This window comes from Gymnoscopelus microlampas (genome assembly GCF_963454915.1).
Source record: "Gymnoscopelus microlampas genome assembly, chromosome: 4".
Classification (NCBI taxonomy): Eukaryota; Metazoa; Chordata; class Actinopteri; order Myctophiformes; family Myctophidae; genus Gymnoscopelus; species Gymnoscopelus microlampas.
The window spans coordinates 4,806,222-4,821,590 of NC_139941.1; the positions used below are offsets into that span (position 1 = coordinate 4,806,222).

The following is a 15,369-nucleotide window of genomic DNA, read 5'->3' on the forward strand; positions in this document are numbered from 1 at the left end:
ATAATAATAATAACCATCTTATTGACTATATGCGCGGAGTGTGAGCTTGGAGATCGGCTATTTTGGGCAAAGAGTTATCGGTGTAGAGGGGGGGGGGGGGAGAGCAGAACACGTTTGTAATTACGCACAGAAAAAACAGCTTGCTCTGTCTGGTCGGGACCAGAGGCTGCGGAGGCTGGCAGAGGCTTGCTTGGCACTCGTGCCAGAAGGGCGGGGGAGGATCTGGCGGGCGCGGCGGAGGCCTGGCGATGCCACGGCGGCCGCGAACCGCCGTGGCGCTCGCGGCGCTTTGGGCGGTTATGGCGGAAGATCTGGCGGACGCGGCGGAGGCCTGGCGCTTATGGCAGAGGCTTGGCGCTTGTGGCGGAGGCTTGGCGCATGTGGCGGAGGCTTGGCGCTCGTGGCGGGAGGTGGCGCTCGTGGCGGGAGGCTTGGCGCTCGTGGCGGAGGCACGGCGATGCCACGGCGGTTGTGACGGAGGAGGATCTGGCGGGTGCGGCGGAGGCCTGGCGATGCCACGGCGGTTGTGGCGGCTGCCCTGGTGCCCGCGGCGCGGTCGTGACGCTTTGGGCGGAGGATCTGGCGGAAACGGCGGCCGCCATGGCGCCCGCCACCGCCACGTTGGGATCTCGCTGTCTCTCCTAGTGTAAGCCATTTAAAAGACATACATCATAAATGTATTTTTTCAATAAATGTGTCTTTTAAAAAAAAAAAAACTGGCAATTAGAAGTGTTCTGGTATGCGCCATTTAAAAGACATACATCATAAATGTATTTTTAAAATAGATTTGTGTCTTTTAAAAAACATTACAAATTCTCGATCTTATTTTGAAGGCAACCGGAAACCTTATTGTTGCTAGCTCAAAAACCGGATGTCCTATCGTTGCTGACGGAACGGAGCTGTTTCAATCCGGACGAGATAGAGGGACGGACACCAGACCCTCCCTCTCTCTCGTCCGGGTTGAAACACACACTTAAGTCTTGTGTTCCCGCAGATTGCTAGCCCCACGAACACACTTATTAGAACGTCACTCAGGGAATACTGGTGAACCCAGGTGAAAAGATGGACTTATCCCCAAGTTGAAAAAATAAGAACATAATATTGAATATTCTATTTTTTATTTTTCTTCTAGTGGTTTAGTTGCAGTTTCATCTGGAGTGGACTTGGTTTGGCAGTGATTGTGATCTACCACCAACAGAGGGCATTAGAACATTGCACAGTAGAACAGCAAATTGTGAGGTAGTGATTATTCTAGGAATACACAAGCATCATCCTGACATCCATAGTCCACTCTGTATAAACCATAATGATTCTGAGCAACATCTAGAATCCATTGCACACATCACAAATGGATGTAGTGCATATAAAAACGTGTACATTGCTCGCCACAACCGTATTGTTGACATACTGTAGTGTCTGATGCAGTTAAAATATCTATGCCATCCAGTGCAGCAATGTATAAACATTCAAGAGTGTTACCAGATTGGTTTGGTTATGCTTGTGATGTCTTTGCTAGCATCCTTCATACACAATGTTGTTTTTGTTGACACCAGTCACCGGTCCTGATTCTGGAGGTGGCTGTATTTTTGATTTGTACATGGACCAGGCTTTCCAAGATAAACATTCTAAGTGCCAACCATTACAAATCATAACAAACCTTGGGTACAGATGTAAATTCTGTATCCTCATATTTGGAAGCCTGGGCCATGTGCAGTATATAAACTGACCACCAGTGCCTTGAGAATCGCTGGCATGACAAAGCAAAGCCAAACAACTTGCTAAATGTTGCTCTGTTTCAGCTTTTATAGGCAGTTTGTTTGTCTAGGCAAACTGCCTATAAATGCTAAAACAGAGGAATAGTTAGCAAAACAACATAGACTCTATGTGGAGGAGAAGGCGCTATATGAATGAATGAATGAATGACATTTTTATTTTCGTGTCATGCCACCGTTTTGGCCCATCCCATACGGGATTATATGACACATTAAACAAAAATAAATACTCTTAGTGCCCATGAACTGTCTAACCCCGTTACATTTGTTTCCCTGTAAATTAATAATCTTAATTCATAATGTTAATTTGTGGATTCAAATAAAGAATTAAAATGGGTGAGTGCGCGCGCGTGCGTGCGTGTTACACCAGATACACTGGTGTAACGTAAGGTGACCTAACCCATCAAAACTCTTCCCACAATGTTAACAGTGGAATGTTTTTTCTCCATTGTGGACATACTTGTCTCTTCAGCTGACCTCCTGACTAACTGAAACTCTTGTCAAAATGTTTACAATGGAGATTTTTCTCCAGTGAGGATAAGCTCAGGTGTCTTTAGATTGCATAACCCACTGAATCTCTTGACACAATGTCTACAGTGGAGAGGTTTTTCTCCAGTGTGTGTCTTCCACACATCCAAAATGTAGTAATATTTGGCGATCATAGCGTATGTTTCACCTTCCTGATAATAATCCATTAACCATATAGCATAATAATGAAACATCTTGTGTGTGCATGCACTATAGTGTTTTCAATATGCTTTAATTTGCTATCACATCACAATGTAATAATGTACTACAACTAAATAATTAACATTAATTGTCACAAATACTGCCACAATTCATAAAAAATGCATGCAGAATATTGTTTCCCTGAATTAACTGATATTTAATATGTAAAATAATTGAAATAGTGCCCCATTCATTGGGCATGTAATAGAACACAGAAAAAAGAAATCATAATATAAAAACTATAACATTCTAGTAAAACAGTTCTACCTTATACAATTGATATGGTTTACATGGTCATTTATAGTATAAACTAATAACTCCAAAATCATTTGCAATACCTATAGGTAAAAAAGAAACAAAGTTACCGTTATCATAAACTGATACAAAACAAAAGAGCTGGGGAATGACTCCAAAAGCCAAGTCCTAATGGAAACTGTTGACAGGAGCAGTATAAATATACATGATATTTGTGCCTCTCTATCCAACTCCCTGACAACATACAGCTATTTCATTTGATCCTCCCAATGAGGTGATTTATATTGAAAAGTGTTTTCTTTTTTCCCCTTTTGATGTGAATGAACTGATGTCTTTTCAGAGCACTTAAGTGACTGAAAATCTTGTCACAATGTTTACAGTGGAAAGGTTTTTTATCCTGAGTGGATACGCTGGTGTGTCTTCAGGTTAACTGACTGATTGAAACACTTGTTACAATGTTTACAGTGGAAAGGTTTTTCTCCAGTGTGGATACGCTGGTGTGTCTTTAGAGAACCTAACCGACTGAAACTCTTGCCACAACGTTTACAGTGGAAAGGTTTTTCTCCTGTGTGGATACGCTGGTGTGTCTTCAGGTTAACTGACTGATTGAAACACTTGTCACAATGTTTACAGTGGAAAGGTTTTTCTCCAGTGTGGATACGCTGGTGTGTCTTTAGAGGATCTGACCGACTGAAACTCTTGCCACAATGTTCACAGTGGAAAGGTTTTTCTCCTGTGTGGATACGCTGGTGTGTCTTCAGTGAACCTGACTGACTGAAACTCTTGTCACAATGTTTACACTGGAAAGGTTTTTCTCCAGTGTGGACACGCTGGTGTCTCTCCAGGTAATATGAAAGGCTGAAACTCTTGTTACACAGTTTACACTGGACAGGTTTTTCTCCAGTGTGGACATCTCCACTTGTCTCCCCCCTATCATCACTGTCTTCAGTGACTTCAGTATCAGATTCAACTTCAACTTCAATTTCAGAGCAGTGTGAAGAGATGTGTTCATCATCAACTTCACCTTTCACTGCTAGTAATGTCAACATTGACCCAACAGGCTCCTCTGGTCTTTGAAGTAGCTCCGCCTGTTCCTCTTTAATGTGTGGAGAATCTGGTTCCTCCTGGAGCAGACTGGGGCTCCTCTCCTGTTCAGGCGAAACCTCCTCTTTACACACATCCATGTGCAGGATGTCTAGGAGCAGAAAAATAACACATTAGTCAACACTCGATTCCAAAAATGTAAATCTATTTTTCTATTTTCTCCATGGCCAATGTACAAAACTATTACCTAATAAGACTGACCAATTACTAAATGAGTACAGATTGTAACTTGTTACAGGTGGTTCTGGAAACTCAAAGTCAGGCTTCAAAGTTTCAGCAAGATTGTAGCTAAATTGTAACCTGAATTGATATAAACCGCTCACAAAATGTAAGGAAACTTGAATTTGGGCCATTATATCTCCCCTTTACTAATACCAATCAGTAAAGTGTTATGTATCATTTTTATCGGTGATTAGTCACCTTTACAACGAGGTACAGCTTGTAAGCATCGGGCATTCATGGAATGAGCAACACAGGCAAACGTGTGGGTAGCGCCAAGCAAAAATGTGCCAAAATCACCAAATATGCTTTTGCTGGTAATCGCTCTTGTTTTGAGCGACCTGCCAGCACACACCTGCTGAGAGGTGGGTTCTGCAACTTTGCGTTCTGCAACATGGGATCTACAACTTTGTTGAGTTTGTGTATGCTCCAAGCAGCAACACTGCCCCCATAGAAAGATGGCACGTTTGTCCCCTCAGGATAAGGCCTGTGCAATAGGGCAAGTGAAGCTGGTGTTCCGTTACGCAGATTATGCATTATTTGATGTCAGCCCTGGTACCATTTGCAGGTAGGTGTGTGCCAGTCAAAGGTGTGTGACCTGCACCTGAGCATGGGCCCTGCAACTTTGACATCTGTCTTTGGTACCGTTGTGCAAATCTTGCCTGTAAATCTATGGTTCCTCAGTGAAGCAAGGGGTCTGGGTTGTTGTCTTCCTTGTTGACTTCACCAGCCTCACAGAACTTGGTCCTAAGTTTGGAAATGGTACCAGGGCTAACACCAAATAATGCTGTCACTCTGCATAACGAAACACCAGCTTCACTTGCCCTGTTGCACAGGCCTTATCCTGACAAAAGTGGCATCTTTCAATGGGGGCAGTGTTGCTGCTTGGAGCATACACAAACTCAACAAAGTTGCAGAACCCATGTTCAGGTGCCAGTCACTCACCTGTGAGGCAGTCACACACCTGTGACTGGCACACACCTGAAGCCCATTGAATGTCATGAATGTCACGACATTGAATGTCAGCAGAAAAGTCTAACAGGCCATTTTGGCACATTTTTGCTCGGCGCTACCCACACGTTTGCCTGTGTTGCTCATTCCATGAATGCCCGATGCTTACAAGCTGTACCTCGTTGTAAAGGTGACTAATCACCGATAAAAATGATATATAACACTTTACTGATTGGTATTAGTAAAGGTGAGATATAATGGCCCAAATTCAAGTTTCCTTACATTTTGTGAGCGGTTTATTTAGTTATTTTATCAAACAAAAGAACAAATACTTAATTTGAATCAATAATATACATGACTACTTCATATGTGAGCTCTGCTTTGGGAGTAAGTTAGGCTGTAGGCCAAGCCATTTACAACTGGATTTGTCTTAACGTACAGTATGTATGTATGTATGTATGTATGTATGTATGTATGTATGTATGTATGTATGTATGTATGCATGCATGTATGTATGTCACCTCCAAGGTAGACCAATCATAGCTCATGCTAAGTGCACATAAGTACATGTCTGGTTAAAGTATGTCTAGAAATGAGACTTTGAATCTGTCTGTGATTTGGGCTAATTTCACAAACCACTGTACCGATCATGCCAAATTTCTGTGCATGCTGCCAGTAGGCCAAGCAAGTACTATTATTTTACATATAATATAATGTTGCTGCAAGTTATGATCATGTTTCAGTTTTGTACAGATCAGATTATTTAAGTGCAGACTGTAAGCTTTCAAGTGACATGACATGCACTGAAATCTGGAAATTGTTGAAGATATGCAATTTTTAATGTTGTTAATCACACAGTGCACATATTTGATTTAAAGTATGTGATCTAAACGCGTTGAGTTGCACACTGCAACAAGGCAGTGCCAAATAAAGTGTATGTGACTGCATTGCTATTTCTCACCTCAAACCTTTTTGCAAAAATGTAATGTACTGTTTATAACCTAATTAATAATTCACCATTAGGCCATGCGCTTTGTTCAGATTCAACATAGTAGCACAAATTAGTAGCATAATTATGAATCATAGCTGTTTGAAGGACTACTTGACAAGTGCTTATTATAATTATTTTAAAATGAATCTCTCAAGAACAGATTCAGAGCTGCACTACTGAATCTGTCGGGAGAACGTGTGAGTGTTGGCCTACATGTGGGCATGCCTTCAGATGAGTAAGCAGGCTGCGCTTTACTAAATCAAATGTAGTGGGCGGATTTACATCTGTGCGTTCGCTTCCTACTGGAAACAAATTCAAACTCATTTAACAATTAGCGTCCTCAGAGCCGACAAAACCACAGAAGGTTAGTAACATTTTAACTTGTTTTTTTTTTCATCATAGAAACAAGTGGGCTTATAACCAAAACAATCCATGTTCTTTGGGAGGAATGGTGTTAGTGTTCCGTGGAGAAATATTGTTAGTGGGAATGAAAACATAGGCGCACCACCGGAAGTGGAGGGCTGAGGGCATGTCCAAACCCCGGTTTACAGTCATCGTCTTATCTATTTAATCACTCCCCCCAGAGTCAAATGCAAAAGTGAAAAACGCTGGGATGCTGTTTTTCCTTTTTATTTGACAATGGGTTCCCAGATTGTGTTAAAATTGGTTGGAGTTTCCGCCCAGAGTTTGGGAGGTTCGGGTTCAATCCCTTTTCAATGTCTCCCCGCTTGGCACTCAGCATCAAGGGTTGGATTGGGGTAAGTCCTTTCAACATGCTCGCATCATGTCCAGAGGTTGTACTTGTACATCATGGCTGGGGGATATACTTACATCAAGCCACCTCACGCCACAGAAACAGGAGATAAGCTCCTGCCCTATGGGCCACATGGCTCAGGAATAATTGGTTCTCAAGGCTACCTACTTACCCGCCGATGTAATCTCATGTTATGTTTTTGTTTGTAATTAAGATTGATGTAAAACTTCAACAATCATATATTTTTTGGCATCTAACTATGTCCCCATTACGACCACGGATATTCTCTGAAACTGTAAGAAAAATACTAAGTGAACTATTACTAATGTTGAGCAGGGTCGACTCTGTAGTTGGTCCTCTCTTTTTTCCCTCTACACTAAATCTTTTGTGATGCATTGTGTGCTTGTAGATCAGTTTTTATCCCCCCCCCCCCCCCCCCCCCCCAGCATAGGGATGCTGGGGTTCAAGTGGTTAAACCGCAAATCAAGAAGCTTAGAAAAAGCCTGTCAAATATGTTATCTCACACAGATCAGACTCACAGACCCATTTCTAGACCTCTCACCTCCTACAGAGACGCCATACAAATCAGTTTTCATAGTTTTCAACTACTACCAAACTTTAACCAGGCATTTCTGGCTGTCATGTCTGGATGTGCTTCTGTTTCATAACATCCTGCACTTGGCAGCTTGAGCTGTGAGCTGTGTGACAGACAAACCCTGTTGTAGATGCTTTGGCCTATGGCCACTCTGTAGAAAAATGTAAAATGTGGTGCAGTGTTTCTTTTGTATTGCATATTTAATGATGGATATGCATATTGATCGGTTGATGTATTATTTCATTAGTCAAACAATGCACATAGCGCGGAGGTACAGTAAAACATATAGGGCCCTATTTTCGCCGGTGCCTTAACCATCATCCCTAAATTGCTGTGATACTTTCTACTATTTAAAAACATGTTCAAATAGTGCAACTATTATACATCTACAAGCTCACAACGTGTCGATGTAGATTGGCTAGTTGCACTATTTGAAAATGTTTTTAAAAATAGTAAAAAATGGCAAAGAGGTTTAGGGATAATGGGCAAGGCACTGGCGAAAAAAGGGCCCTTAGGCTAAAAGGCACAAAAAGTCTTGGGGACTTGTTTCCATTGTGGTCCTATAATATCTGGATATTATTATTGTCATGACATTTTTTGCCAAGACTATCATATAATACTTAAAATACGTACTGAGGTGTGGGTGGTCTTCAGGTTCCTCCTGTTTAATAGAAATGTCCCTGGCTGAGTCTGGAGAGTTCATCTTCACCTGCAGTCTGGACTCCACACACTGGTCTGAAATGAAGCAATTGAATAATGACTTTAATAACTGGAGACCCAGCAGTGGTGTCAACAATAACTATTTGCAGAATGAAAGGCAAAATGGCCAACGCCAACTTTCCAAAATATGAATCCTCTGTGCAAAGATTGAGACTTAATTCTATGGAAATAATCACGCGTAAGATTACACAAGGGAAAATGAGTAACAGGAAGAGTGGGCACCTCGATGTAAAATTGGCTATTTTGTCCAAAATGTTTTAAAAAAATGCAATATTTTGAATATTTGTATATTTATATATTGCAAAGTATACATGATTAGAGCACGATTGAACATTTGACAATTAAGGTCTAATATTTCTACAATAGTGACAAAACCTGAATATCCAATCATTTTAGGCATAAACACGAAGTTGAAGGGTAAATTTAAGTCTGATAATGACTAGCCGTATAATACGACTCCCGTAGACGTATTTATGAGTCTTACGTTTTCAATATACGAGAGTCGTAGGGTAGATACCCCATGGACAACTGGACTTTCAGCTCCTAGCCCCTTAGATCTCCAAACATGTACAAATACAAAAAAAAGGTGCTTACACCCACGCCCCAAATCTAAGCACCTTTTGTTTTTGCATTTGTACATGTTTAGAGATCTACGGGCTAGGAGCTGAAAGTGATTTCAATGTTCCTTCTGCACCCACGACTCACAATTACTGTTCAATTAATAACACACTTTAGCCAGGAATTTCAGGCTTTCATGGCTGGAGGTGCTTTTGTTTCATGACGTCATGCTAGCCTTAGATCAAGACTGTTGTAGATGTGTTTTATTGAGTCTGACTTTTACTTTCGCACAAATGCGAAATTTAAGGTGATTACCCACTTGCCCCAAATGTTAACTAGCAGTCCGGAGTATTTGTGCAATGTATTAGTCCATATTTTTCAATAAATAAGTATTTTAATCCCGTCTGTGGCCGAACGCCATTCCCCCCTCGTTTACTTCCTGTTTACATTGTGTGTAATTCCGGCTTTCACCGGATGCACCCCGTCATTACTACCCATTGGGAACTTCCGACAGAATTGATTGATTGATTGATTGATTGATATACTTACTTTATTTAGTAAGACATGAGAACAGTACATTACTGTACATAACAGTACATGGAAGTACAAATTCACAATACAAGGTCTACTAAACTGGAAAGCTCATTAAGCACTAAGCTTGTTTAAGATGAGATCCCCATGCACACAAATCATGATGACATATAAGAGACAGACAGATATACAAGCTAATATACAGAATGTCATACAATCAGTTTACAGGTTACTGGTATGAAAAGTGAAAAATATGTACAAAAGTAGAAAGAGAGAGGGGGGGTAGGGGGGTGGGGTAGGTTAGGACTTGGACAGGGGCCATTTTTCAATTGCAGCCTCCTGAAGGTGTATCTTGAGGGCAGTTTTGAAAGTGAGTAGGGTTTTACACTCCTTTACTCCTTTTGGTAGGGCATTCCACATTTTTGATGAATAGCATGAGAACGAGTTCATTCCCTTTGTTGAGCCAAATCTGGGATGAACATGATTTGTGGAGCTGCCTCTGGTGTTATGATCATGGACTTGATTCACATTTTGGAAGTATTTTGACAAATACAGGGGGATCCCAATGTTGTGGCGTATCTTGAAGACCAGGCCCATAGCAAGTTGTTATACTGTCCTCAACCCTAAGCCATCCAATCCTAGCAAAATGAGCAGGGTTAGATGGGTTTTGTGATTGAAGCCAAGAAGTAGCCTTACAAGTTTGTTTTGGGATGTTTGGAGCCTTGTTTTTAAGGCCTTGGAGGTGTTGTGATACCATGAAGTGCATGCATAATCATAATGACCTTGTATGAGGGCCCCTGCAAGAATCTTCAGAGTATTCTTACTGACTAGACGATCAATCCTCCACAAATAGCGTATTGTTTGGATGACCTTTTTGATCACTTTTTCTGCGTTTTTGTTACCGGAGAGGTTTGCCTCCAAGATAGAACCCAGGTAGGTAATTTCCTCCTTTCTTGTGATAACATCATCACCCACTTTGATCGTGAAACTCTCAGCCTTGCTAAGGTTAGGACTGGACCCAAAGAGGATGGATTCAGTTTTACCCAGGTGTAATGAAAGTTTGTTGTCGGAGAGCCAGATGCAGATCTTGTTGAGTTCAGTGCTGAGAGTTTTCTCAACCTGCAGCCTGTCCCTGTCCGAGACCAGCAGAGCCGAGTCATCTGCGAAAAGGAACAGTTTGCAGTCGCAAGCTGAAGACATATCATTCACATATATCAGGAACAGTAAAGGTCCTAGTATACTTCCTTGAGGAACTCCACAAGTCACTGGGAGGGGAGGGGACTGGGTGCCGTTTACTTCCACCACTTGCTCCCTCCCTTCCAGGTAGGATCTCATCCAGTTTAGTTTAGAATCGGCCACAGACGGGATTAAAACACTTCTTTATTGAAAAATATTGACTAATAAATTGCACAAATACTCCGGACACCGAGTTAACACTTAGGGCAAGCGGGTAATCACCTTATATTTTGCATTTGTACATGTTTGGAGAAATACGGGCTTTACTGGTGACATTTCAGGGCAATCTGGGGGGATGGAGCTAAGACATGCACTTAGCGGCTTGAGCTGTGTTTTTTTGTGTTTTTGCTTTTGGATTTAATTATGGCTACGCATTTCAAGGTTATTATCACCAAAGATGATCGTATACTATACACAGTGACAATTAGATATTGTGGCAGCCCCTCAACAGAACCAAAAAAGTGAAAGAAAGAGAGAGAGCACATGAAACTTACTGAGGACTCGGAGTGGATGGTCTTCAGGTTCCTCCTGTTTAATAGAAATGTCCCTGGCTGAGTCTGGAGGAGAGTTCATCTTCACCAAAAATACAAAAAAAAACAAGTCTTTGAGCTTCGTGTGGAAATTCCTCCTGTTGTCACAACAACGTGCAGCTTGTCACGCTGACACAGCTTATACACAAATGTTTGTTCACAACAAATATAATATTATAACACACATGCTCTGTATCACGTTTGTTTGTTTGTTTGTTTGTCTCTCTCCCAAACGTGCTGGATGTGTTTCAACCCGGGCGAGAGAGAGGGACGGACCAGACCCGTGTCCTTCACTCTCTCTCGTCCGGAATGAAACACACACAAAAAAACGATACCTCATTGGCCTCTGCAGTTCGTTGGCGCGACAAAGATTGTTAATTTAGCAAGATACACGTTCTCCATTGGAGCCACTAGAGGCGAAGTAGTACACAAATCCTACAAATGGTTTCCTAAGTAGGCGTGGTTGTCTTCTCCCCCGACCATCCCACCACCCTCCCCCTCCCCTCTCCCTGCCTGACGACAACGTCATATGGATGTGTATTTGTGTATTTTCTTCATTAAAGAAATGACATGTTAGAAAGTAAACTGTTACTGGCAAAGATGCTTTTAAGAAATGGAATTCCCACTACAAACACACATGTATTATTCAGTCTTATTCTAGATGTGCTCCTGTTTCTGCTCAATGTTAACCATATGTATCGATATATATATATAACTATAATTATAAATGGTAAATGATATATATATATATATATATATATATATATATATATAATATAAGGTATATATTTTACCACTATAGACTATAGTGTTTTGCATGAATGTTTAACAAAATGTCATGATTCCCAAATCATACCCCATCAACCAAGACATTTAATAATGGAAAATGATATTGAGCATTGGAACACACATTGTATTCATTTTTTAATATGTCCATATGATTTAAGACACTATATAGTATATTCAGAATCTCAGTGTATCAGTTTTTAGAGCATCTTATGGGGACAGAGCATAGAGTTAAAATCTAATATAATCGGCTATTTTCAGCAAAGAGGTTTTGTGTAGAGGGAAAAAAGAGCAGACCAAGTTTTCTGAAATTATGAAAACATCTGCAGCATAATTTATACAATATTTAGTCCCTGCTTAATCTCTCTCAGCTAAGGGGTCCTTGTCTTTGGCCTGAAAAACGGTGAAGACCCCTGGTCTGACACGCAGTGGTGTAAAGTAACTAAGTACATTTACTCAAGTACAATTTTGAGGTATTTTTTTTTACCTTACTGGAGTATTTCCAATTGTCTATACTTTTACTTATACTCAACTACATCTCAGAGGCAAATATTGTAATATTGTACTCCACTACAATTATTTGAAAACTTTAGTTAGTTTGCAATTATCAATTATTATATTAGAAAACATACATTAATCACTTTAGCTCTATTTTATTCATAGGCTATTTGAAAATAACCAGATTACAAGCTCACAACGCGTCACATCGCGACGCGTTGTGAGCTTGTATAGATCTGCTATTTTCAAACATTTTAGTACTTTTACTTTTGGTACTTTTAATCGAGTAACATTTTGAGCTCAGGCCTATTACTTGTAACAGGGTAGTCTTATATTGTGGTATTGCTACTTTTACTTAAGTAAAATATCTCTGAGTACTTCTTCCACCACAACTGGGCCATTATCTCCCATTGGTATTAATCAGAGCCTTGTATTAGATTAGGTCTGGTATTAATAAATTCAACTCACGACCTACTTCTGGACTGGTCTCCTACAGAAAAACGGAGAAGGCGTGTCTTGATGTTTCCAGTCCCTGCACAGCAGCTCTGTGTGTCTACTGTCTGCAAACTGCATGGATTCACTTTATTTCCTCCTTTCAGGTACAGTATTGTGTACCAGGACTTTATTGGGATAAGTGTGGGAATGTATTGTCATGTTTTTATTATTGATTCATTACTTGTACATAATGCGCGCGTACATAATATAGTCTATTATTAGTCTATTACCTCATCTCGGAGCTGTATAGCCATGGTTCACATGACGCTCGTCTGTCACAAGCGTCATGTTACCACTTGTTCCTGGTTTGCGAATTTGTCCACATTCACCACGGCTACATCTACATAAACGTTCATATTTCAAATATAAAGTTCTGACCCCCAAGCCACGGATGTAACACGTTGAGCCGCAAAGGGTCCAAGTTCCTGTATATTCCGTATTGTTCAATAAAAAGCTTTTTAATCTGACCGCCAGCCATTTTCTCCGAATTTTCTCCGATGCTTTCGACTATGCGAGACCACCGGTTGTGAGGTGTATTACACTCTAATACATAACCAAAAAAATAAACAAAATAATAGAAAATGGCCGCCGATCGGATTAAATGTCTTTTTATTGAACAATACGGGAGATACGGGTACTTATCGTGGTCCGGCTCAACTTGTAACATCCGTGGCTCGGGGGTAAGCACTTTATATTTGAAATCTGAATATGTATGTACATGTGAGAGTTGTAAATGTGGGTCCATGACTGTCATGGTATTACGGTCATGTTTCAGGGCTAAGGCTAGTTGTGTGTTTGCTGTATTGTGGTGAGAACTGGCTATTGCGGACATGATATGGATGTTATATTGGCTTTGTGTCAATGTGTGTTTTAATGAATAGTGTAGTAGCTTCACAACGTGGCTATGAGGATAAACAGTGAAATGCACCTGTGCTAAGATAACGAAGCTAACTAGCTGTTTAACGTCCAGTGATAGCTGTAGTGGTCACCAGACATGTCGACCCAAGACAGGTCGACCAGCCGCGATTTTGAGACAGCTCGACCCAGATCGACCGGGTCTGGTTGTCTGAAGTAGTAGCTCTGTGTAACCCCTAGAGGGTAGTAGAGTACAAGGTACAAGGTGACGGTGAGGGAGGTCCTGAGTATATTTATAGTATATTTAAATATTGTAAGCATGCTCCCCCAGTTGCATACTTTTTTTAAAGAAGTGTTATAGTATATTTAAGAGTAAATATTGTAAGCCTGTTTTGTCCTCCTCTCCTCTAAAATCATTTGAAAGTAGCAGATCTACACTAGTTGCCATCATTAAACACAACACAAGAGGTGAAATGAATTAAAGTAACTGTTATTTTATTTGACAAAACAGGGCAGTGTGAAACAATTTCAATGATTGAAAAAAAGGTCAAAAATAGTAGTATATTACAAAAAGGCTGAGTCTGATCGAATGTGCACTATTTCAGTCATACTATCAAACTATCAAAAATAGTTATATACAAAAAATGGGGGAATAAAAAAGAGAAAGGAGACCAGGCTAGACCTCGCTGTCCGCTCTTGCCAGTCCGACCCCGTGTGGCATCGTCCCAGCTAGCAGATCGGCGTTGCAACCGACGTCAGGCCGGCCTGGACAGAGCGGGCCCCGCCGAGCGGAGGCTCACCCTCCTCACGCCCTCCTCACGCCGGAGATGTCTCGCTCACCGAAATGTCCGGCGGAGTAGCATTTTAGAAGAGTCTGCGGCGGTCTGCAGCCAGCGTCACGACGTCCTGACGCTGTTAATGCCACGCTTTGAATTTTCCCTATACATTCTGACCATTGGTTCTCAAAGTGGGGTCCAGGGACCACCATGGGTCTTGAGGGAGTTCCAGGGGGTCCCCAGCTAAATGATAGGAAGGAACCAAATGGACCCTTATGGGTCTGTAAGTAAAAGTGTACATGGAACCAAATGGACCCGTGAAAAGTGTACGTTATACGTGTTTCAGAGTTAAATTAACCATGATTTTAATTAAAGATAAAGATTAATTTGGGTCCCAAAGATAGAAATGCCATTGGACTGGGGTCCCTGAAATTAAACTGGGTGAACTGCTATCATCACTGCTATCACTTCATTTTCACTGCTATCACAGCACAGAAATAATCCAAATATACAAATTCAACACCATTAAAAAAGTGAAACGTAAAACTATTTATATAAACTCTGTCTGTCTGCCTGTCTGGCTGTATGGGTCTGTAAAGCTATATTTTTGCTACAGTCGTATGACAGTTGCACAAATAAAAAATAAGAACATTTTGGCAGCTTCCCTGCTGTATCTGAGTATGCTGACCCCTGATGTACATGAAATAATGCAGTAAAGACTTTTTTTCTCTTTTTTTTATTAGAAAAAGGCACAGAGATAATCCAAATATACAAATGACATTATCAAAAAAGTGAACAAGTAAAACTATAAAAAAAAGTAGTCCAAATTAAACACTATCAAAAAAGTCAACAAGTAAAACTATAACATTTTTTTTTGTGCCATTTCCCCCCCTAAACCTGAAGTCATTTGTAATCGTGTATATTAATGTTATTTAGTGTTCAAAACAAAATAAGGTGACCTCAGTAATAATACTGATAATAGTACTACTGAATAATTCCAAGGATTAATTGCTC

General features: G+C 40.8%; 1 protein-coding gene across 1 annotated transcript; it reads right to left on the reverse strand.

Annotated features, from left to right (window-relative positions):
- Positions 1-338: 338 nt before the first annotated feature.
- On the reverse strand, positions 339-11,126 carry LOC311043268 (uncharacterized protein; the record flags this gene model as incomplete). The annotated part of the gene is made up of 5 exons (XM_084054444.1): positions 10,910-11,126; positions 10,223-10,339; positions 8,004-8,105; positions 3,584-3,951; positions 339-641 (listed from the first exon to the last, which is right to left on the reverse strand). The coding sequence occupies exons 1-5, from the start codon at positions 10,986-10,988 to the stop codon at positions 339-341; spliced, it is 969 nt and encodes a 322-aa protein (XP_083910570.1). The 5' UTR covers positions 10,989-11,126.
- Positions 11,127-15,369: the final 4,243 nt, after the last annotated feature.